The sequence below is a fragment of the Alternaria hordeiaustralica genome (assembly GCF_023758085.1).
Source record: "Alternaria hordeiaustralica strain BMP 2776 chromosome Unknown scaffold_16, whole genome shotgun sequence".
Lineage (NCBI taxonomy): Eukaryota > Fungi > Ascomycota > Dothideomycetes > Pleosporales > Pleosporaceae > Alternaria > Alternaria hordeiaustralica.
The window spans coordinates 200,867-223,852 of record NW_026056788.1 but is presented as its reverse complement, the minus strand read 5'-3'; the positions used below and the strand labels follow the sequence as shown (position 1 = coordinate 223,852).

General features: G+C 32.1%; 2 protein-coding genes and 1 non-coding gene across 3 annotated transcripts; all 3 read left to right on the top strand.

The window, feature by feature from the left end:
• Window positions 1-821: 821 nt before the first annotated feature.
• On the top strand, window positions 822-2,590 carry J4E84_007365 (uncharacterized protein; the record flags this gene model as incomplete). Its single annotated transcript, XM_049389949.1, has 2 exons — window positions 822-829; window positions 922-2,590. 2 exons carry the CDS (start codon window positions 822-824, stop codon window positions 2,588-2,590), a joined length of 1,677 nt encoding a protein of 558 aa, XP_049242249.1.
• Window positions 2,591-3,512: 922 nt separating this feature from the next.
• On the top strand, window positions 3,513-5,035 carry J4E84_007364 (uncharacterized protein; the record flags this gene model as incomplete). Its single annotated transcript, XM_049389948.1, has 2 exons — window positions 3,513-4,242; window positions 4,290-5,035. 2 exons carry the CDS (start codon window positions 3,513-3,515, stop codon window positions 5,033-5,035), a joined length of 1,476 nt encoding a protein of 491 aa, XP_049242248.1.
• Window positions 5,036-6,274: 1,239 nt separating this feature from the next.
• Window positions 6,275-6,346, top strand: J4E84_007363. The gene has a single exon. It is a non-coding gene; the product is annotated as a tRNA-Ala (tRNA).
• The last annotated feature ends 16,640 nt before the right edge of the window (window positions 6,347-22,986 follow it).

Sequence of the window (22,986 nt, the reverse complement as noted above, 5' to 3'; positions counted from 1 at the left end):
TCGTACGTCCCGTACCGTCAGGAACGGATTGGTGACGCCTTGTCAATCCTGGGTTGAGTTGAGGCTCAAAAAACAAGAACGGTGGCTCGGGCACCTACGCATCTGCGGTTTTCGAAACTTCCTTTTAGAGCACACACGAAGATACGCCATCAGGCAATTCTAACAGCAATTATATATGTGGATCATTTTGCCGCAAGCGGGACGCAGCAGCAATATATAACCAACGTGGAAGCGGATCCAACTCTCAACAGAAAGTACCGCCGTTCGTACTGTCGGACATCATCATGCCTTTTAGGAGCTTGTCGCATGAGCGGATGACGATACACACTCAGCCGATGACCATCGTATCATGCGTATTGCGTCTCCCAGCATCGGACGAAGGGTGACATGGCGCATATTCATAAGCGCCTTGCGACTATCCGCACAATCTTCGAGATGCTGGTACAGAAAACGAGCACATCTTATATCTGGTACGAGCCGCATCTTCGACAGGATTGAGCTCTCCGATACGGTATAACGTAATCATCAGGTAGAGTCCACGTGTTTCGCCGACGATGAGGATAGGCAGGCTGTTATTGACGCTTGTTGCTGTCAGCCATACAGGTACTTTCTCCCATACACACACACGTACTTCACTTCACTTCACTTCATTGACGCTATTGCAGCATGCGGCCAAACGACTAAGCGGTATTGCGATTTGGGAACCTCGATATGCTATTCCGGGTGGACTGGTACGAATGGCATCACCTTTGGCGTCGCTCTACCCCAGTCACAAGCTGCGCCTTTCGATACCGTGCTGCAAATTGTGTCGCCTATCAAGAATGGATGGGTCGGATTCAGTTGGGGCGGAACGATGCCATATGTACCACTAACAGTCGGATGGATGAACAGTGCATCAAACACCTCCATCTACTCGTCAAGGATGGCTTTTGGCCTGAGCTTGCCACAACCCTACGCCGATGCCGAATACTCGTACATCAAAGGAACCGGATATAACGCGACTCACTGGACTCTAACTGTGCGGTGTAGAGGTTGCTCCCAATGGCACGATGTGGACGGCAACCTGGTTTCCATCGACGCGAATGCATCTGCGCAAAAGTTCGCCTATGGCTTGTCGAGTAGACCACCTGCTGAACCGGCGAACAACAGATCTACCTTCAACGTGCACAACTCTTTTGGGAACTACCGAATTGATCTCACACAAGGTCAGAATGCGGACTTTGACGAGTTAGTTGCTGCGAACCTCGTCGATGATACCCCACCAGCATCAAGCAGCACCCCAGTACCGAGCTCGGCTATCAGCACAATATCAACTACGATGAGCACGAATACGGTCACTTCTGGATTACCACAACCAACCCAGACAGGAATACCTGTGTCGTGTCCTGATGTTGCAGAACTTGCATTTCCTGCCAACACAGCGAAAGGATGGAGGGCGACGAAGGTCGCAGGAGGAATGACTCAACCAAGAGGGCTCATATTCGATAACGCTGGAAACCTTCTTGTCGTACAGAATGGAATGGGTATTACAGCACACAGAATCGCACCAAACGGATGCCTCACCTCGTCCAAGACTGTCATCGCTCAGCGTAATCTCAACCACGGCATTACGCTGAGCCACGATGGAAAGACGCTGTTCGCTAGCTCTGCGACTTCGGTATTCTCATGGTCGTATGATGCAACCACCATGAGCGTATCTGAGAACGCAACAACCGTCTTAACAGGCATGGACAGTAGAGGGCATGTCACCAGGACGCTAGCGATCCCACCAAAATATCCGAAGCTCCTTCTCGTTTCACATGGGTCTAATGACAACTTCGATTACGGTTCTGCGGATATCGCAACCGGCCGTTCTTGCATCAAAGCATTTGATACAACCACTATCCCCACGGATGGCTACGACTACCCAACCGGTGGTCACCATATGGGCTACGGGCTGCGCAATGAAGTCGGTCTAGCATTCGACGCTGACGGCATGCTTTGGGGCGTCGAGAACTCTTCGGACGAGCTGCATCGCACTATTGACGGGATATCCGTGGACATCCATACCGACAATCCAGCTGATGAAATCAACTACCTTGGAGATCCATCCAAAGAGAACATAGACTGGTATGGGTACCCAACCTGTTATACCGTCTTCAACCCGGCATCTATTGCAGACAAACCATTCACTATAGGCGACCAGTTCGTTTTGGAGCCCAACTCCACCTTTGCAGACGATACCTGTAACACCCGCAGTATACCACCGCGTCTTGCTCTCCCGGCGCACTCCGCACCCCTTGATGCGAGCTTCAACAAGAACTTCACTAGCATGTACATTACCCTCCATGGATCTTGGAACCGCAACCCTTCGATTGGATACAAGATCATTGAAGTGCCATTTACCAAGGGCGCGAACGGCTTCGGACCGAAAGCAGTCGTGAATAGTACGCAGAGTTGGGCTGATATCTTCTGGAATCCGGATATGGGATCTTGTTCAACTACGCAATGTTTCAGGCCTGTGAGTATTGCGCAGGATAGGTATGGTAGGATGTATGTGACTAGTGATAGCGGGGCGGAGGGGGAGATGATTATCATTGGAAGGGAGTAGATAGGGAGAGGTGTGGGATCTCTTCGCATTCGCTTAATGTGTCTCTATGTTAGACTCGTCCGTCTGCTCCGTCTACCAATCTTTCGGAATTCTCACTAGCAGTCTGTCTGCCTGCCTCGGTGCTTTCCACAATCGCTATTTGACATCGCGCCTTGTCTCGTGAACATCGAGGTGTTCAGGCATCGTTCGCTCGAACATACCGAGGTATCTGGCTTTCGGACGTCTTGAGCTCCCGAGAATTAGGGACTTGTAGCGTCGTCCAGCCCTACGAAAGTTTCCGATAAGGCAGTACAACTTAGCTGGTGATCATGATCTGCGGGGTACATGTGACTCGGCCTCTCAAATCAACACTCCAAGCATCTCACCAGCCGTAACCTGTCTCGCGCATAGTGGTCCAAAAGGAGTCAACAGAGCGAGTCATGGCTGTCGCACACAAGTCATGTTTCCTTTTGTGGCAAGGTGAGCGGGCTGCCGAAGAAAAAGCAACTAAGGATCTGCCTCGGCAAAAAACTCGGTGACGTATTTACCGCTTCAACAACACTAGAGTTGCGAACGACACCCCCCAATCGCACGGCGGTGAAAGGCGGCCGTGATGGACTAGATGATGGACGAAATGTCTAGTGGTGGGGTAGCGTGCGCAACGTGTGGCGTCGCACGATGGGGGTGGAGCCACCTCGGAGGTTGAGGTCTGAGGTGGTTAGGTACAAAGGTCGACATGCACCGGCTCCCCTGGCCATTGCCCACCACTGACTTGCTGTCATAGCTTTTGTATTCGTCGGACGATTCATATATACTCCGAGTCACGACGCCGATTGAGAGACTACACTTTACCTCCCACCTCCCCACCTCCCCACGTCGCGTACCTGCGCCGGCACCCTTTCTCCACCGTAAGCACCGCCAGCAGTCCGCACACCGGCCCGCCATGATCGACTCGTACTTCGATGTGTTAGTAATCGGCAGCGGCCTCAGCGGCATCAACTCGGCCTACCGCATCCAAGAGTCGCTGCCAGACGCCAAATTCGCCGTCCTCGAAGCCCGCCACGAACTCGGAGGAACATGGTCACAATTCAAATACCCCGGCGTACGGTCGGATTCCGATCTGCACACACTGGGCTTCCAGTTCTACCCATGGAGGGCAAAGAACCCGATTGCGAGCGGCGAGAGCATCATGAGCTACTTGCAGGAGACGGCGCACAAGTTCGATCTGGACAAGAAGATTCGGTATAGACACAAGGTTATGAAGGCGGATTGGAGGAGCGAGGAGCAGCGCTGGAGACTTGAGGTGGAGGTTGGGAATGATGTTGGGAGAGAGCCACGGACGGTGGTGTACTGGACTAAGTGGCTTATCACTGGTACGGGTTACTACAACTACGACACCCCGTTGAAGGCGAACATCCCCGGTATCGACAACTTCAAGGGCAAGCTTGTTCACCCGCAGTTCTGGCCTGAGGATCTGGATTATAAGGGGAAGAAGATGATTATCGTGGGTAGTGGCGCGACTACTATCACTATGATGCCCGCGATGGTGGATAATGGTGTGGGCAGCGTTACCCAGTTGCAGAGAAGTCCGACGTACATCATGAGTCTGCCGCAGAAGGACCAGGTGTGGTTTGAGAAGTGGGCGCCGGAGTGGTTCACCCTCCGCTACAAACGTACGTCCCCCTTTCTTCCCCTACCAACCCCAAACTAACACCCCCAGGCTTCATGTTTACCCTCGTCCCCATTCTCCTCTACAAATTCTGCATCTGGTTCCCGACCCTCGCATCCAACTTCCTCGTCAAGAAAGCCGCCCAACAACTCCCGCCCGACTTCCCCGTCGACCCCCACTTCAAACCCGGCTACAACCCCTGGCAACAGCGCATGTGCCTCTGCCCGGACGGCGACTACTTCAAAGCCTTCAGTTCAGGGAAAGCGCACATCGTCACCGACACCATCAAGAGCGTCGTCGCCGACGGCATTGAACTCACGAGCGGCACCAAACTCGACGCTGATATTATCGTTACTGCCACAGGTCTCAACATGCGCTTCCTCGGCGGCATCGACGTGCGCGTCGACGGCAAGAAAATCGAAGTCTCAGAGCAATACATGTGGCGCAACGCCATGCTCACCTCCCTCCCCAACCTCGGCAACATCATCGGCTACTGGAACGCATCTTGGACACTTGGTTCGGACGCTGCCTCCCGCCTCTTCGTCCGCTTGATCAAGCACCAACAGGAACAGGGGTATACTAGTGTGACGCCGGTGATTGATGAAAAGAGTAGACAGAAGACGGTTAGTGCTAGTCCGCTGAATAGCACGTATGTCAATGTGGCGATGAAGAAGATGCCAAATTGCGCGGATGCGGGGCCCTGGAAGCCGAGGGATAATTGGTTTGCGGATAATTGGGGGGTTACGAGGGGGAGTATTGAGGAGGGGTTGAGGTGGGAGAGGGTGAGGGTTGAGTAGTGTGGTTGGGGGTAGTAGGGAGAGAGGTTTGGAGATGAATGGGACGTGGGGTTCTAATCAATGATACTTGAGTACGGTATTTTGGGCTTTCATGCTGTTGTTGTGTTGTGTCGAGAGAGTGGTGTGGTGGTGTGTTACTGCTAGACGCTTCCATCCCAATGCGGCACTCACTTTTCACTTTCACTTTCACCGCGTCCGTGCCATCTTTTCGACTTGCTTAACTCAACGTCCCCCGTCTTTCAAACTCTTTCGCTACACCCCGTCTCCCGCCCACGCCGCTCCATTGCGACCTCAGCTGCAGACGCTGCGCGTTCGTACTATGCACCTTCCTGAGTCCTTCACGCTCGCTTCCCATCCAGCGCCCTACTATTCACAGCATGCTGTCGCGTCATGCTACAGAGCAGACTTTGGCGATCCGCCGCGACCTGGTTACGAGGCGATGTAATCTCCTCGCTCACGTTGCGACGCGGCAACGAACGTCGAGGCATCACCGCGTCGGTTCCACGCTGACTTGAACTGATCGCGTCGCAAACACTATAAGGATGGAGTTGACAATCCGGACTCTGATGGCTCACCAGCGTAGTCTCCGCGACTATGTCAAGACGCGATAACCCACATCACGGCACCACCGCGTCGTCTCCTGACAGGCCACAAATAACATCATCGCGCAGTTCTTACACGGCACCGAAGCGACTTCAAGACCGGCTTTGAACAATCAAGGGGCTGGATCGACTTCGATGCGTTCTGAGAATTCTTCCTTGGACGTATTGCATAATACCATCGTCCATATCTTCGAATGCGTCGAAGAAGCAAAAGCAACAATCAAGGACGCTTAAACATTGTCGGAGTTATCGTTGCGTGTATTTAGCCCAGCATCGTTGTCGTGTTCGCAGTCTGCGGTCACCGAAACGCAGAACTTTTGTCAGCATCCATCGCGCAGTTGGAAGAACCTCCAAGGGACATCGTATCGCCCACTCTTCGACCACCTCGACAGTAATTCCTATCTTACCACTGGCGTTACACGTAGGACCCGTCCCACCTCGCTAGTCAAGCCCCGGTCGCGGCAATCCTCCGAAAGATTCTAGCGGCAAACCTCACCACATTCCACCGAGGTGGGGCATTTTTCCTTCCCAACTCCCCAACGCGCCTTTCAATCAACGCTGTTGTTCCTGGCAATATAAACGCCGCATTTCCTCGTCCTTCCATCAAAGCAGGTCCTCCTCCAGGATCAGCACAACCGGGCTTGTGGTTTAGTGGTATAATACTCCCTTAGCATGGGAGTGGTCCAGGGTTCGATTCCCTGCAAGTCCATCTTTTTGCGCTCGTCGTCGCTGTGGTAGGGCACTGCTGCGTGTGTTTTTGGCCATTTGAAGAAGTTTTAGAGGTTTGATTTTTACATTTTCGGGCACTCTGGTCGAGGGACATCGGGCGCGATGAGGTGGCGGTGGCAGTGAGGTGGGAGGTGGGAGGTTGGTATACTGATGTTGGGGGGTTGGGGAGATGGAGAGTCTTGGAGAAGTACAAGACGTGTGGGTGTTGGGGCGGAGGACGGGAGTGCATGCTGGAGACTCTTGCGTTGGGAATCATCTTTTGGTAACTCGTCATACCGCGTAAAGTCGCTACTCTGGACACTCCATCGTTCATCTTGACCTTCTCGACACCTTGGGTAACTACAGCGTTTCCAATTGCCTCATATGAAGACGATCTCAAAGACCACACACCCAGCGAACTATCGTTTCCCATACCCAATAGCAGCGAGCCTCCACATGGAAACACTACCATACACGAACAACTCAACCTCCTCCCCGCCGAGATCGACGAATGCGTCCACCTCTAGCTTCCCATTTCCTAGCAACACGGCTTCAGGCATAACCTCACCCTGCCCGTTTTTTGCTTCATCTGGAAGCTCTTCCTGACTGAAGATGACAGAAGTGACGTATTCCTTGCCTAGCTCAACCCGACCACGACCCATATCGAAATCAAAGCCTAGCTTCCACGGCTGATTGAACATATAGTCGAGAGAAGCGATCATGATCATGGACAAGCTCCCAAGCGCGGAAGAACTTGGCCGGACCCTGTTCAGGTGTGAAGGCTGTGTATACCACAGCCATTCGGAGAGGCTTCGATCACGACAATGAGCTCGGGGACATCTGTACGGTTGGCTACACTAGAGCTAGGGACTGATCTTCACTGGATCCGTAGTTCAACGGTCAGCGTCTCTGCACTCTGGTCATCCTTCCGTTGCGCTCAGCCAATCGGATCCCCGTTCCTCCACTAGAACTGTCGCGAGAGAAGGAGATACAGTCGCCAGCCACAGCCCTTCACCTCGACGTCTATGTATTTTAAATTTATTAAGTCTGTGTTATAAGCAATAGTATATATATATAAGAATAAGTATAAGGTGTAAAGCCTCTATAGCCTACTTATAATTAAATAGTAAATTTTATAAAGCTTAGCGCGCTAAGCTTTTAGCTAATATTTTAATTTTTTTAATTTTTTACTAAAAAGATACTTTAGTACTATATACTATTAATATAATACTTATTTATAAGTATTTATTAAGACCTTTATATATAAAGAGTTAGTACTAAGATACTTTTAATAGTATTATATATACTAGACGTAATATAAAAGCTTTTTAAAAATATTTTTCTATTTTTTAATACTTACTTTACTTACTATATTAGTAAGTACTTTTTTATATTTACTACTTCTACTATTTTTTTTTTTTTTTTTTTTTTTTTTTTTTTAGAGTTCTAAGCTTTTACTCTTATAAGTATACTACTATTTTATTTTTATTTTATATATTTATAGCTATAATTAGTACTTTACTATACACTTTTAATTAATAAATATATAGTAAGAAAGATTAGTTTTTTTATATATAGAAATAGTAGTAATTTAAACTTCTACTAGTCTAAAAGAGCTATAAGTTAATAATATTCTTAATATATAATTCTATAAGCTCTAGTATTAGATAAAAAGATCTAGAAGAGTTTTATAGCCTATTCTATTTAGTTCTAAGTTCTTCTAAGTACTTTATATAGTTAATATATAATTATCTTAAGCTTTAAGACTTTTAGAGCTCTTATTAAATAAAATAAATTATATAATAAACTATTACGTAATTATTATTAGATTAGAGTAATACTATAAGTAATAGTATAATTAATATTATACTTATAAAAGTAAGAAGTAAAAAAAGAAAGTCTAGTAGGCTAGAGTCTTAGAGTTATAATAATATATTATTAAATAGCTAGAGCTAAGAGTATAAAGTAATAGTATATAATAGTTTACTAAGTAAATAAGTATCTATAAAGAGATATATTTATATATCTTACGCTACTTTCTAAGTCTACTATAATTTTATATAATTTATAATATCTATTATAACTACTTATAATATAATAAACTAAAAGAATAGATATAAATAACTACTATAATTAATACTAAAAAACACTTCTTTTAACTTTCTTTAAAGACTTTATCTAGAATAATATATATATACTATATACTTAGCTAACTAAGCTTTTTTTTAACTTTAAGCTTTATAATAAGCTTATACTTTCTCTTTACTACTTTAGTACTATAAATAAGTCTTTTAGATTAATTTTAAGCTATATTACTAGTAATAAGCTACTATATATACTATTAATTATTAAGAAGTAAGCTAGTAATCTAGTTTTTAGTAGTTAAGAGTATCTAAAACTAGTAGACTTTTAAATTAAAAAGAAAAACTTATATACTATACTTATAAAGCTTAATACTTATAGTAAGCTTTAGAATCTTTTAGACTAAAAGAAAAACTTTTTTAAGTATAAAGCTAATAATAGTTATACTAGTATATAGCTTAGATAGTTTAGCTACTTTTTTACTTTTTTTAAGATTATATAGCTCTATAAGCTATCTTATATATAAATTAAATTAAGTAACTAGAATATACGCTTTTAATAATATATAGCTAAAAGAATATATTATAAATAAAAATTAAGAGTTAAATATAAAGATTAGGCTAAGATAGATAAAGTAACTAGTAAGGCGTATTAGAAAGAAAGAGAAAGAGATAAGTTATTATTATTATTATTATTATTATTATTATTATTATTATTATTATTATTATTATTATTATTATTATTATTATTATTATTATTATTATTATTATTATTATTATTATTATTATTATTATTATTATTATTAGTATTTATATAGTTATACTTATATTATAATAATATAATAAATTATAAACTTAAATACTAAGTACTAAGTACTAAGTAATAAGTAAATACTACTACTTTTATATACCTAAAACTATAGTAATAAAGCTATAGTAACTACTACTACTATATATTACTAACTAAATAAATATTTATACACTTTAATAGCTATAAAACTTTTTTTTTTAAGTTAAATTCTTAATAACTTTAATTTATTACTTACTTTTACTTTTTTTTTTAATAATAAGTTACTTTTTTTATAGCTATAGTATAAAATTAAAAAACTTTATAGCTATAATATTAGTAATAACTTAGCTTTAGTATTTAAAAAAAATATTACTAATATTAAATAAAAAATAAGTACTAATAATATAGTTATAGTATAAGTTAATATTAAAAAAGCTAGTATTATCTTATATACTATACTAGTGTATAAGGTATTCTTATATAAATTAGATCTTTAACAATCTAAAAATTACCTAAAGAGAGAATATCTTTTAATAAGAGCTCTTTAGAATTATCTTATTATCTACTATTTTACCTTTTACTTATACTTTTTAGTATTAGACTCTTATATAATACTTTAGATAATAGAATCTCTTTATAATAGAACTCTCTTCTACTAAACTAACATCTATATACTTTCTTACTTATACTAATTACCTTACGTTCTTATAGTAATATATCTTTATACTCTTTAATATCTATATAATTAGTAAAGCTTATAGAGATATATTCTACTATATAGTATAAGAAGTAGTTAGTATATATTAATACAACGTATATAGTAATAATAACTATAATAAATATAATAAGTATAGACTTAGCTCTTTTCTTTAAATTAGCTAGAACTATAATAGTAGTTATGTTTAGGCTAACTACGTTTTTACTACTAAGCAATATTAGATAAGATAATTGCGTAAATAAGGTAACTACTTAGAAATACTAGAAAATATTAATTTAACTAATACCTAGAATAGTAATATTAAAAGTATAATAAAATACTAGGCTAACTAGGTTAATATAATACTATAATAGTATATTTAGAACGTACACTAGTGCAGAACTATAGTTTAATAGAACTAATAACTTAATAAAGTATTATAGTAAGTAAAACGCTAAGCTATACTAACTATAAAGGTATTTAGAAAGTATTCTCTGCTATTAGATAAAGAGAATTAAACACTATTAAGTATTAAGAACTTATCTTTTAATTATATAATCTCTAGAGTATAATATCTATTTAGTATTTAAGCTATTAAGTAAAGAAGTATTAGCTTCTTTATAAGTTATTTAGAACTATAATAACTACTAAAGAAATAGAAGAAGTGTAAGATATTAAGAGATTTAGTAATTCTCTCTTCTAAGTATTTATCTACTACTTCTTTAACTACTTTAATACTAAAAATACTAACTCTAAGAACTATCTCTAAAGTAGAGAGTATATTATTATTTATAATAGTAACTAGTAGTATAGTCTCTATAGTTTACTCTAGATACGCTGCTTTAGTCTTTACTAGTAATAATATTACTAAGTTTCTTAAAGACTATAACTAATAAGCTAATAATAAAGGCCTCTCTAATAAAATAAAAGTCTCTATTCTTCTAGATTATATTAGTAATAAGAATTACTCTATTACTTATATTATTAAGCTCTTTACTAGTTATAAAAAAAAAAACTAAGCTAAGCTTAAGATAAATATAAAGAAATACTAAGTAGATAAGAATACTACTATTAAGATAGGCAAGTACTTATACTTATAAGCTTTTATCTATAAGTATATAAATAATCTACTTAGTTTTACTAAGTATTATACTTACTTCTACGTAATAGTAGAAGCTTATATTACTAATAAGTAAGTTCTATAAGAAGAACTTAGCTTTCTCTTCTACTATAGACTTCTAAAGTATAATAAGTAGATAGTTACTTTTATAATATCTAACGCTTCTAAAAGTAATAATTAGGCTAAGTACTATATAGATAAGATCTACACCTTTCTTAAGAAACACTATAAAAAGAATAACACTATTAATAATATATATATTTAGAAACATAGTAGTATAGATACTAAAATAAAATATATTATACTTACTAATAAGCGTGCTATCTTTAATCTAGAGAAAGTAAAAAGCGTTATTACTAATCTTAAGAAGTAATAGAAGAAGTAAGAATTTCTACTTTCTTTTAATATAGATTCTAAAGTAAAATAACTTATAACTTTACTAAATAGACTAAGGCTTAATATAGATATAGTTTATTTCTTTATAGTCTACTTATTAGTTACTCTAATCTTTAAGAACCTCTATAATACTCTATACTTTATAGACTATATAACTAAAAAAGAACTTTTTATTAAAAGAAATAATAGTTCTTTTATTACTAAAGTATCTAGAAATATAGCTTTTAAGAGAGAAACTATTTAGTATAGAAAGACTAAGTACACTAATACTTACTATATATATAATAAGAAAAGTTATAAAATTACTAAGTGTAAACTTTATAATAATCTCTATAACCTAGATTAAATTAGTTACTATTAGAATAGTAAGTGTAAGTAAGAAACGTACTATTTTAGCCTACTTTATAATTACCTTAACTAAATCTCTAGTACTTCTCTATTAACTTATAAGCTTAAATAGCTTAGGTCTAAAATTAAAAAGTATTTTAATATTACTAATAATATAATAGAATAGTCTATATCTAGTGTTCTTTCTAAGAAGTTTAAGAGAGACTCTTACTTTAAGTATATTCTTAAGTAATTAAACTTAGCTAATATAATTACTTACTTAGACTATTACGTTAGTTATAAGAATACTTAATAGTAGTTTATCTAGTTTTAGAAAGGTGTTAAGTACGCTAAGAAGGCCTAGCTACTTAATAACATTAATTCTAATAGTATTATTATTAGTAGTAAGAACACTACGTTTCTCTATAGTACTAAAGGTAATACTATTAAACGCCTAAATAAAAGTATTCTTAATAACTCTAATTAAGTTTATAATAGCTATATTAAGAAGAGAGGTAGATCTTTTAAGTAGTTATAGAGCTCTTAGCTATTATCTAAAAAGAATATAGTTAGATAGATTTCTAACTTATAGGCGTTAAATACTAATATAATACTAGAGAATAAGTAGTTAGAATAGCTATTTCTTCTATAAGCTTCTAACACACTATTTATAGTTATATATCTACCTACTAATATCTATATTAATAATAGTATATTAGCTAATTCTAGATATTTATTATAAGGCTATAAAAAGAAGGTAGTTAAGTTCTTAGACGCTCTTTCTAACCTAGAACTTAAGAAGCTTATTAAAGAATAATCTAATTATATTATAATAGCGCTTCTAAGTTAGAAAGTATAAGAAGTAATAGTTTCTAACCTAATTAGTTAGAATAATATTACTAATTAATTACGTAATCTTCTAAAGAAGAATAGTATTAGTATAAATAGTGTTAGAATAGTAAATAGCTTTAAGGCTAGCTATACTATAGATTTTAGGTAAGCTCTATTTTTATCTAAAATCTATACACTCTTCTACGCGTCTATACTTTACTATTACGCCTTCTATAAATACTTATTATAACCTCTACTAACTATATAGTTATATTAATATAATACTAATACCTCTTATAATACTATTAATATATACTACTTAAATATATAAACTTAATATAAAGTTACTAGTTATAGTAACTTATAGAGTAATACTCTTAACTATATACTTACTAAGGTAGTACGTAGAGTATAAAGACGCGCTAGGCGCGTGTTTATCTAGATAGACCTACTAGAGGTTTAGATTTATATTTATAGTAACTCTATTAAATACCTTATTAATATAGGCGCGTAGATAAATATTCTTTATTTTAGCGTAGCGCGTACGCTAAAGATACTATATAAATACTAGATATAAAAGCTTAGTAACCTACTATAAAAAGTTACTTCTACTAATAGTAGCTATAAGCTATTTATTAGTACTACGTTTAACGTCTCTATACGCATTAGTACTATAGTTATTTATACTATCTTCTATATTATTATAAATCTTATATACTTAGCTATACTTAGAGAACTATAGTATATAGTGTTATATATTAGAATATAATATAATATATTTAGTAGAGTATAATATTATATTTAGTCTAAGAATAAAACTAAGTTAGTTTTCTTTATTACCTTAGATTCTAAGCTTATATATTTATTCTCTACTATAGATTATAAGTAAGAGAATAAAAATAATAATACTATAGAATACGTATAAGTTAGCACTATAACTAACTCTACTTTAGAGCTACCTTAAAATTCTTCTATAGTTTAGTATCTATACTAGAGAGCGTAGTACAATCTAATATATAGTTTTAGGTAATATAATATACTATTTCTAGTAAGTATCTAATAAATATAGAAAAGGTAGATACGCTCTCTCTTTAATAATAGCGTAGAAGCACCTTAGATAGATAAGAATACTAAGCTAATTATTTAGTATAAATAGAAGCTTACTAAGTATACTATTATATATAAGATTAACTATAAGAAGATACTTAATTACGCGCGTAGAGCTTATTAGTAACTAGAGGTTACTATCTTATATAAAACTATAGATAAGAAGGTTTAACCTATTAATATTTCTTAAGTAGATAAGCTAATAGAATTTAGATAAGAAGACTAGAAGAAATAAGCTATTTAGTATTAATAACTTTACCTATTTATTTATAAACTAGACCTAGAACTATATAATAATATATTTAAACTATAATATACTATATTTCTATAAGAAACTTACCTTATATCTAAGAGACTAGCTAATTTTTATATTAGATTATAAGTTACATAAAAAGAGAGAAATCTCTTTATCTAGATACTTTATAATAAAGAAGTAGCTTTATTATAAAAATTTACTAAATCTAGTAAAATATACTCTAATATATACCTACTATATAAGATCTATATAGTTAAATATAAAGCTTAGTAAGTATAAGGCTTTACTATCTCTAAGAAGCTTAAGTAGATTATAGTTAATATAGCTAATACTTACCTTAATAGAGGTACTTAGAAACGCTGTAATAGTTAGTATTATAACTTATAGCACTTAGTTTCTAAAAAGAATAGAGGAGCTTAATAGATCTCTAATATATAAAAGATTAATACTATTAGTATACGTAATATAAACTTACTACTAATAGTAAATAAGTTCTCTAAACACTTTACTAGATATCTTATTAACTTTCTTATAGATCTCTATTCTAGTTATAATTAGATTACTCTTTACACTATAAGTAGAGACATAATAGCCTTTTAGATACTAGTTAGTCTTCTTTATTTATATACTATAGTTATAGAAGTAACTAACTTAGTTATAGTATTCTAGTAAGTTATAATAAAGATTCTTAAGAACTATTAGCTAAACACTATAGTGTTTATTAATAATATTACTTATAAAGGTTCTAAGATAGACTATAGTAGTAAGATAGCTATATCTAGTATTTATTGCTATATCTATAAATATATTCTCTAACTTAACTACGTTCTTATAGATATTAAGCGCGTAGAAAAAATAGTTTTAGATAAGAAATACTACTTTTTTATAAAATACCTAAAAGTTATTAGCTATAAGATTAGCTCTAAAAAACGCTATTCTAATAGTAAGAAGGTTTAGAAGCTTTTAGACTAGCTATCTTACTATAATATATATAATATTTGCTTATTTCTTAGGCTATATATCTACTACTATATCTAGGTAAAAGAGTTTACTACTATTACTAAGCCTCTCTTCTATCTTCTTTATAGAGATATAAAGTATAAGTAGAGTTTAGATTAGAATTAAGTAATATATATACTTAAGTATACTATATACTTAGTACTAGCGCTAGTAAGCTTTAACTACTTTAATACTTTAAAGTATAAAGTCTTTCTTATAACTAACGCTAGTTAGAATAGAGAAGAAGCCTATCTTAAATAGCTATAAGCTAATAGTAAACGCTATTCTATTTAATTTAAAAGTACACTCTAGTTAGTAAGAGAATATCTTTAGTATTCTACTAAGTTAGAATATAAAGTAGTGCTATAGACTTTAAAGAAGTTTTATATATATCTATATAGTATATACTTTACTATTAAAACTAATATAGTAATACTTATTACTTAGCTTAATTACTCTTCTACTAATAACCTAGAATTAGTTATAAATTAGTAAATCTCTACTATTCTTCTTTAGAACTTTAACATTATCTATATACCTAGAAAGAAGAATATTATTATAGACACTCTCTCTTGCTACTCTAAACTAGATAATTAGATTTTACTAGAAGAATCTAAAAATAATCTTAAGAAGTTTATTAACTACATAATTAGAAGTATAGAAGAAAAGCTATTACCTATTAGAGTACTCTAGGTACTTAAGTATAAGTATACTAAATAATCTAAATAGATTACTTAGTTTCTTATTAACTTTAAGATTTCTAAAAGTATAACGCTAAAAGAGCTTTATATATAGAAAAAGAGAGCTCTAAACTTCTTTATACGTAATTACGCACTCTTTTATAAGACTTTAAGAAATATTACTATATACTATATTATTAATAACGCTAATATCTACTTATAAACTATATAGTTAATATATAAGACTATTAGCTATTATAGAACTAATACTATATACTCTATACTCTTCTAATATTACTAGTAGCCTAATATATATAAAGACGTTTAAAGAAGAATTTAGCGTTATTCTAAATACTAGCTTTACTTCTTAAAGAGAAGAGTTAATATATTAACTAATACGTATAGCTTTATAATCTAGAAATTAGTTATAATTAATATAGTTTATATACCTTACTACTAAGGTAAGAAGTATCTTGTTATTACTAGAGAATACTTAAGTAGATAGCTAGAGGCTAGAGCGCTTTCTAATAATAAGTCTAGCACTATTACTAAGTTTATTTATAAGAATATTATCTATTAATAGAGTATAATATATAAGATCTTAGTTAATAGTAGACTAAACTTTACTAAGGTAGTAAAGTATCTTATAGCTAACTATAAGATTAAACGTATCTAATTATTCTTATATAACCTATAGGCTATAAGTAAGATTAAGAGTAGATATAAGTCTATTATTAATACTCTTACTAAGCTATTAGGCCTATAAGTAAATAACTTATCTACTATTCTTCTTACTAACTATATTTCTACTTAGTTTTAGATAGGCTATTTACTATACTAGTTAATTACTAGATAAAACCTAGTTCTTCTATTAGAATTAGAGCTTCTAATATAGTAGACTCTTCTATTCTAAGAAGTAAAGAATTATATATAACTTCTAGTAATATACGCAATATAATTAGACTTCTAGAACTAATTTACTAAGAATACTATTACCTATACTAATTAACTATATTAAGATAAAAAGAATTATTAGAATAATACTAAAGAGATACGCTACAAGAAGCTTTAACTTAGTAATCTAGTTCTTTTATAGAACTCTATATAGAAGATTAATATATCTAAAGATAAGAAGCTTAACGCTAGATAGATAAGTTTATATTACATTTAACGCCTATAGCTAGAGTAAAGTACTTACTAGATTAAGAATTTTAATAAAATGCTACTTCTATACACTATTCTAAGCAAGAGGCTAAAGCTCTTTTACTAATAAATACTAAAAGATATTACTAAGTAATATTAAGGCTAGATAAAGCTCTATAACCTAGATAACTAAAAGAATACTAACATTTCTACTAACGTGCTAGCTAGCTTTATTAATAATAATAAGAAAGATAGCTAAAATACTTCTTTCTAACTATAACTTAAGAAAGAGAAGGTAAGTAACGCTCTAAGACTTATTAGCTAGCCTAGTATTTTTCTAAAGCTTATTAGTTAGCTAAGTATAGTTATTACTAAGCGCCTTATAGAAGAAGAATAGAGAGTATTTAGACTAAACTTTATTTCTTTCTCTAATTCTAATATATTATTAGCGTTAGATAGAGAAAGAGTCTAGACTATAGAATAGCTTTTACTTAAGAAAGAAAAAAGAGAGTCTACTATAGGCTCTCTTATCTAAAAGCTTCTTTAATAATATATAGTCTACTATTACTAAGTATTTAAAGTATACTTCTTTAGTCTCTTTTTATTTCTTTCTCTTCTATTATATTAACTAGACTATAAAGAATCTTAATATTATAAATATATATAGACTATATTAGTCTTATAAAGAAGTATTCTATAAGTTTTACTAAAACTAGAAAAATAGAGCTCTTCTTACTTTTAACTTTAATTTATTTTAGCTTCTTTTCTACTACACTTATACCTTAATAGTAATAATAAGTTTCTACTTATTATACTCTCTTTCTAGCTTTTATTAACTCTTACTACTACTAGTAAAAGAAGTATCTAACTTCTTTATAGTCTTAAACTATACTAGACAAATGTATTATAGACTATAAGATAAGTAGTAATAAAGATAGCGTAGTGCTTATAGTAGTATTTAGCTAAAAGCTACTACTAAAGCCTAAGGTAAACGCTACTCTAAGTACTCTCTACTACCTCTAACTTCTTTACTATAATATTAATACTAGATAATATAAATAAAGAGTTTACTATATATAGTAATACCTTTTCTTATAAGCGCTAGATAGTATATATTTAGATACTCTTAGTAGAGTATAAGTACTATAAACTTTAAGATAAAGTAGAAAAGATAGCTACTACTATTCTTACTACCTTACTATATTCTATCTTATATTAGATTCTCTACTACTAGTCTACTAGACTATAGAGTTATATAACTACTAAGGTGTTGCCTCTACTTAGTAATAACTACCTAGACTTAGTTAATTTACTATTTTAAGCTTCTTAAGCTACTTAAATTAGAGCTTAGAATAGTAATTTCTAGTAGTATTAGCCTACTTATAGTTAGGTCTCTAGAAAGTAACTACTACTAGGTAGATAAGAACATATCTATTCTACTACTATCTTAATATACTTAGAACGCCTAAAGAATATAGTAGCTATAATTCTATACGTAATAACTAGCTATAACTCTATAAGTAACTACTTAGAAACTACTATAATAACTATAACTACTTTATCTTTAGTAGCTAATTCTCTATTACCTCTACACACTCTTAGAAGTAATAAAAGAAAAAGCTATAAGTATTATAGCTCTCTCTTATAACTTTAATATTAGAAATACTAGTACTAATTATAATAAGTATTATCTTTTTAACTATCTTATCTAGCTTTAAACTTTCTTTAAACTATATTTATATAGCTATTATAGTTCTTTAGCTATAATTCTAAGAATTATAGACTATAATAGTTCTAATATATAGATTTTAGGTAGATTAGAATTTTATCTAAAATCTAGTTATTACTACTATAATAATATAACACTATCTATTTACTAATACTACTATACGCGCAAGAATACTACTAAGTATAATAGCTAATTACGTAATTAATTACTTTACCTTTACTATAATTTTACCTTCTAACTTTATCTATTAATATTATAATATTATAATACTATAATAGATAGAGGTTTCTTAATTATATATATATATATATCTCTTCTTAGCTATTACTTTTTTCTTTCTTCTCTAATCTTCTTAATCTTTTCTCTCTACCTCTATATACTATAGTTGCCTCTTAGAAGTAGGCTATATCTTCTTTCTCTCTTTATTAACTTAACCTTTCTTATTTTCTATTTTAGTAACTATAACTATAGCTATAACTATAACTACTATATCTAGTGTAAAGAAGTATAATAAGTCTATAGGCTACCTAAACCTTCTCTATAACTTTTAGTTACTATTAACTCTATATATAAGAGTGCGCGCTTAGTCTACTATATCTATAACTAATTCTATAAATAAGTATATAAGTATAACTATATATATATATATATATAAGCTTAGTACTATTAGTTCTATACTCTAAGCTAGTCTAGTAAGAGTTTCTTTATAAGAGCTAGTCTTAGATTACTAAAGAAAAACACTTACGCTACTAGAGGCTTAGTAGAAGATAGCTAGTAATAAAAATAAAAGTAAAAGTAAAGCTATAGATACTAGAAAGTTAACTTTCTCTTATAGCTAAGGCTCTTCTTTATAAAAAACTTCTTTTTAGAAAGATTTACTTTTTAAGCTCTATATACCTAGTCTAACTAAGAATTTTACTACTCTAAGTATCTATAGTTAAGCCTCTAAAAGTAACGCTAGCTCTTTCTCTACTACTCTATCTAGTTTATGCCTAAAGAAAAATACTCTTATAATTATTTAGGCTCTATATACTAAAGCTAAGAACTAAGTTCTTATCTTAGTTTAGAACTAGAATCTCTAGAATCTAAATATTAATAGTAAGGTAATAAAGTTTATTACTAGTCTTAAATAGTAGTCTTCTAAGTAATAGAAGATTATTCTTAATATATTTATAACTAACGTAACCTTTCTATTTAACTAGATTACTAACTTTATTTTTAAAGTATCTAATATAGTTAAGACGCTACTAGAGCTTATAGATAAGTATAGTAGTATTAAAGTATTTAATAGCTAGTATTAAGTCTTAAGCTAAGCTAAGAATACTAAGAATAAGTATATTATAAAGCTAACTACTACTACTAAAGGCGTTAATATATTAGAGCCTAGTCTTATAAGCTACGTCTTTTACTTTTTAAGTAAAGTTCTATATAACTACTAGACTATATCTAATATATAGTTCTACCTTAGGTATCTAGATATTAGTAACGCAGCTCTTTTCTTAGTCTAAGTAGTAGCTATTTATATTTATACTCTATATAAAAGTACTAAGACTAATATTATTATATAAGACTAGGCTATCTTAAGAGATTCTATTAAGGTAACTATTTAGTTTACTAAGAAGAATCTACTTTTTAAGATACTATCTCTTTTAAAGTATTCTATTAAAGTATTAAAAAAAAACTATAAGAAGTATAGTATAACACTAAGTATACTTAGCTTTACTACTAGAAATATTATAGTTTCTTTTACTTATAAGTATAAGAAAGATAGTACTTATAATAGTTAATATAAGTTTTAGTAATATATCTTTCTATATATAGCTAATAGGTATTCTAATAAGAACTACTAGATTACGTATACTCTTTATAGTAGCAATAATATAATAATTACTAATACTATAGCTAGATACTAGATAAAGCTTTACTTTACTTATTAATTAGCTATCTCTATTATAATAGAACTTAGATTATCTTTATATAAGTTAAGAGTAATTAATAAAAGTAGTAATTATATTAAAGTAAAGCTAAAGAAGATTAGAGTAAGATAACTAGATAGAGCTAGATTAGTTACTTCTTCTATAAACTTAGAAAAGTAAGTATACTAAAAGCGCTAGACTAGTCTTAAGATAGTTAAGAAGAGAGTAGTAGTAGCTAAGTTATAGAAATTAAAGCTTTATAGTACATAAACTAGTCTTCTACTACTACTACTACTACTTAGCGCTAGCGCTCTAAAATCTACTCTAGCTTACTAATCTTTATCTAAGAAGATAGACACTACGCTTAATAAAGATAATTTAGAAGATAAAGACTAAAATTCTAATAAGCTTAAGGCTTTAACTATAGCTAAGAACTATAAATGTCTAGATAGAACTTCTAATTTTCTTTAACTAATTCTTAATAGCTACTCTAAGTACACTAAACTTAATAACTATAAATATATTAAAGTTATCTAAGTATAGTATTAAGAAGTCTATATTAGTTACTACTCTAATAGCTTATTAATTAATAGTACTTATATCTATTAGACTTATATATAAGTAATAGCTATCTATATAAGTTTCTTTAAGTAAGCTATAAATATAAAAGCTATAAATAATATTCTTCTTCTTCTATATCTTTTCTAAGATAAGTAGTATAAACTCTAAACCTATCTAATTATATCTATTCTTTTTATTAAGTAGCATAAGCTTAGTAAATAAGACTTTAATCTTTTTAGCTATTACTTTTATTCTTAGATAGTCTATAATCTATATCTAATTTCTTTCTAAAAGAAGATTAGTAAAAAGATAGGTTAGAGTAAGCTAGTAGAAGACTTTAAGTAAAAGAGTAATATTACTATAAAGAACTTTAAGTAGCTATTCTTTAATAATAAGAAACTTAAGAAGATTATTAAAGAATTCTTTAAAATATACTATTACTACCTCTAATATATTAATAGTAATAAGAATCTTAGCTAGCTTTATATTATATACTATTCTCTTATTTAATAAGCTATTTATACTAATCTTTATTACTAAATACTCTACTTAGTACTTTATAAAGAATATACTATAGTTTTCTACTCTTACTACGCTAAGTATACTATACTAGGTAATAAGACGTTCTTCTACTATATTAATCTTAATCTATTATTTACTTACGCTTAAAATTAAGATATAGATATAATCTAAGAATTAGTCTTAATTAATAATAAGAACTCTTAGAACTATATAGAGGTCTTAGAAAGCTTTTATTAATATATAGAGCTATACTTATAATAGCGTAAGACTACTAAGAAGAATTCTACTAGCCTTATTAAAGAATAGTATAATAATATTAATTAAATATAAAAAGTATAAGTAATAGCGCTAGGCGTAAAGTAGAAGAAGTCTATTTATAAAGAAGAAGACGTTTATATTACTTACTCTATAACGCTCTATAGCTCTATAAAACTAGTAACTAAAATTTATTAAATAATTCTTCTATAGTATATTATAGTACGCTAAAGTATTATAAAGATTCTAGCTATAGAAATATATAATAAGATTTTAAAGGCTTATTATAATTTTATAGTACCTTCTATAACACTATCTAGATATTATAATAAGTATAGTAGTATTAAGTAGGTATTTCTAGTAGATATATATATTAACTTCTTCTTCTAGATCTAAAAGGCTATTCTTACGTAAGTCTTCTAGAATAACTCTCTTATATATAAGAAGATCTATAAACTTCTTAGTAAGAATAAAAATAGTATTCTAGAGTATATCTAGAAAGAGCGTAAGTATATTATTAGAAAAATTAAAATACTATAGCTAGTAGTTAAAAAGCTTAAAAAGGCTACCTTTGCTAAAAGCGCTAATAGTAAATATTTAGACGTTTTCTTTTTTACTAATAAAAGTATACCTTCTTCTTATAAGAGATAGTAGTATATTTAGAATTATAATTATAGTATAGAAAATACTACTAAATATCTTATTAATAAGATTAATATAGAACTAGATATTTATTACTACTTTTATAACGCTACTAACCTTAATACTATATCTACTTCTTTCTCTCTATTTAAGACTTCTTAGGCTTACGCTAGTAGTTTAGTATCTACTTTATTATTACTCTCTAGCTTCTTACACTTTCTAATAATATTACTACTACTAGTTCTACTACTTTCTTCTTAGTTTAAGATACTAATACTAGCTCTATTAGCTTTTACTACTAGCCTATCTAAGCTATATTATAGTAGATAAAATATAAAGTAAACTAGATATACTAGTAACGTTGCTAGTACTTAGATTTTAGATAAGCTTTTTATTTTACTTAAAATCTAGCTGCTAACTACACTATAGTAGTGTATTACTAATATCTTTACTTAATTATTTATTTTACTTTATACTTTCTTTTTTATATTTTTCTTTTATTTTTTCTTTATACTATAAGTAAGTAATACGTTCTAGATAGTATAATAGAACTATACTACTAGAAAGAGAAAGTTTATACTAGTATATA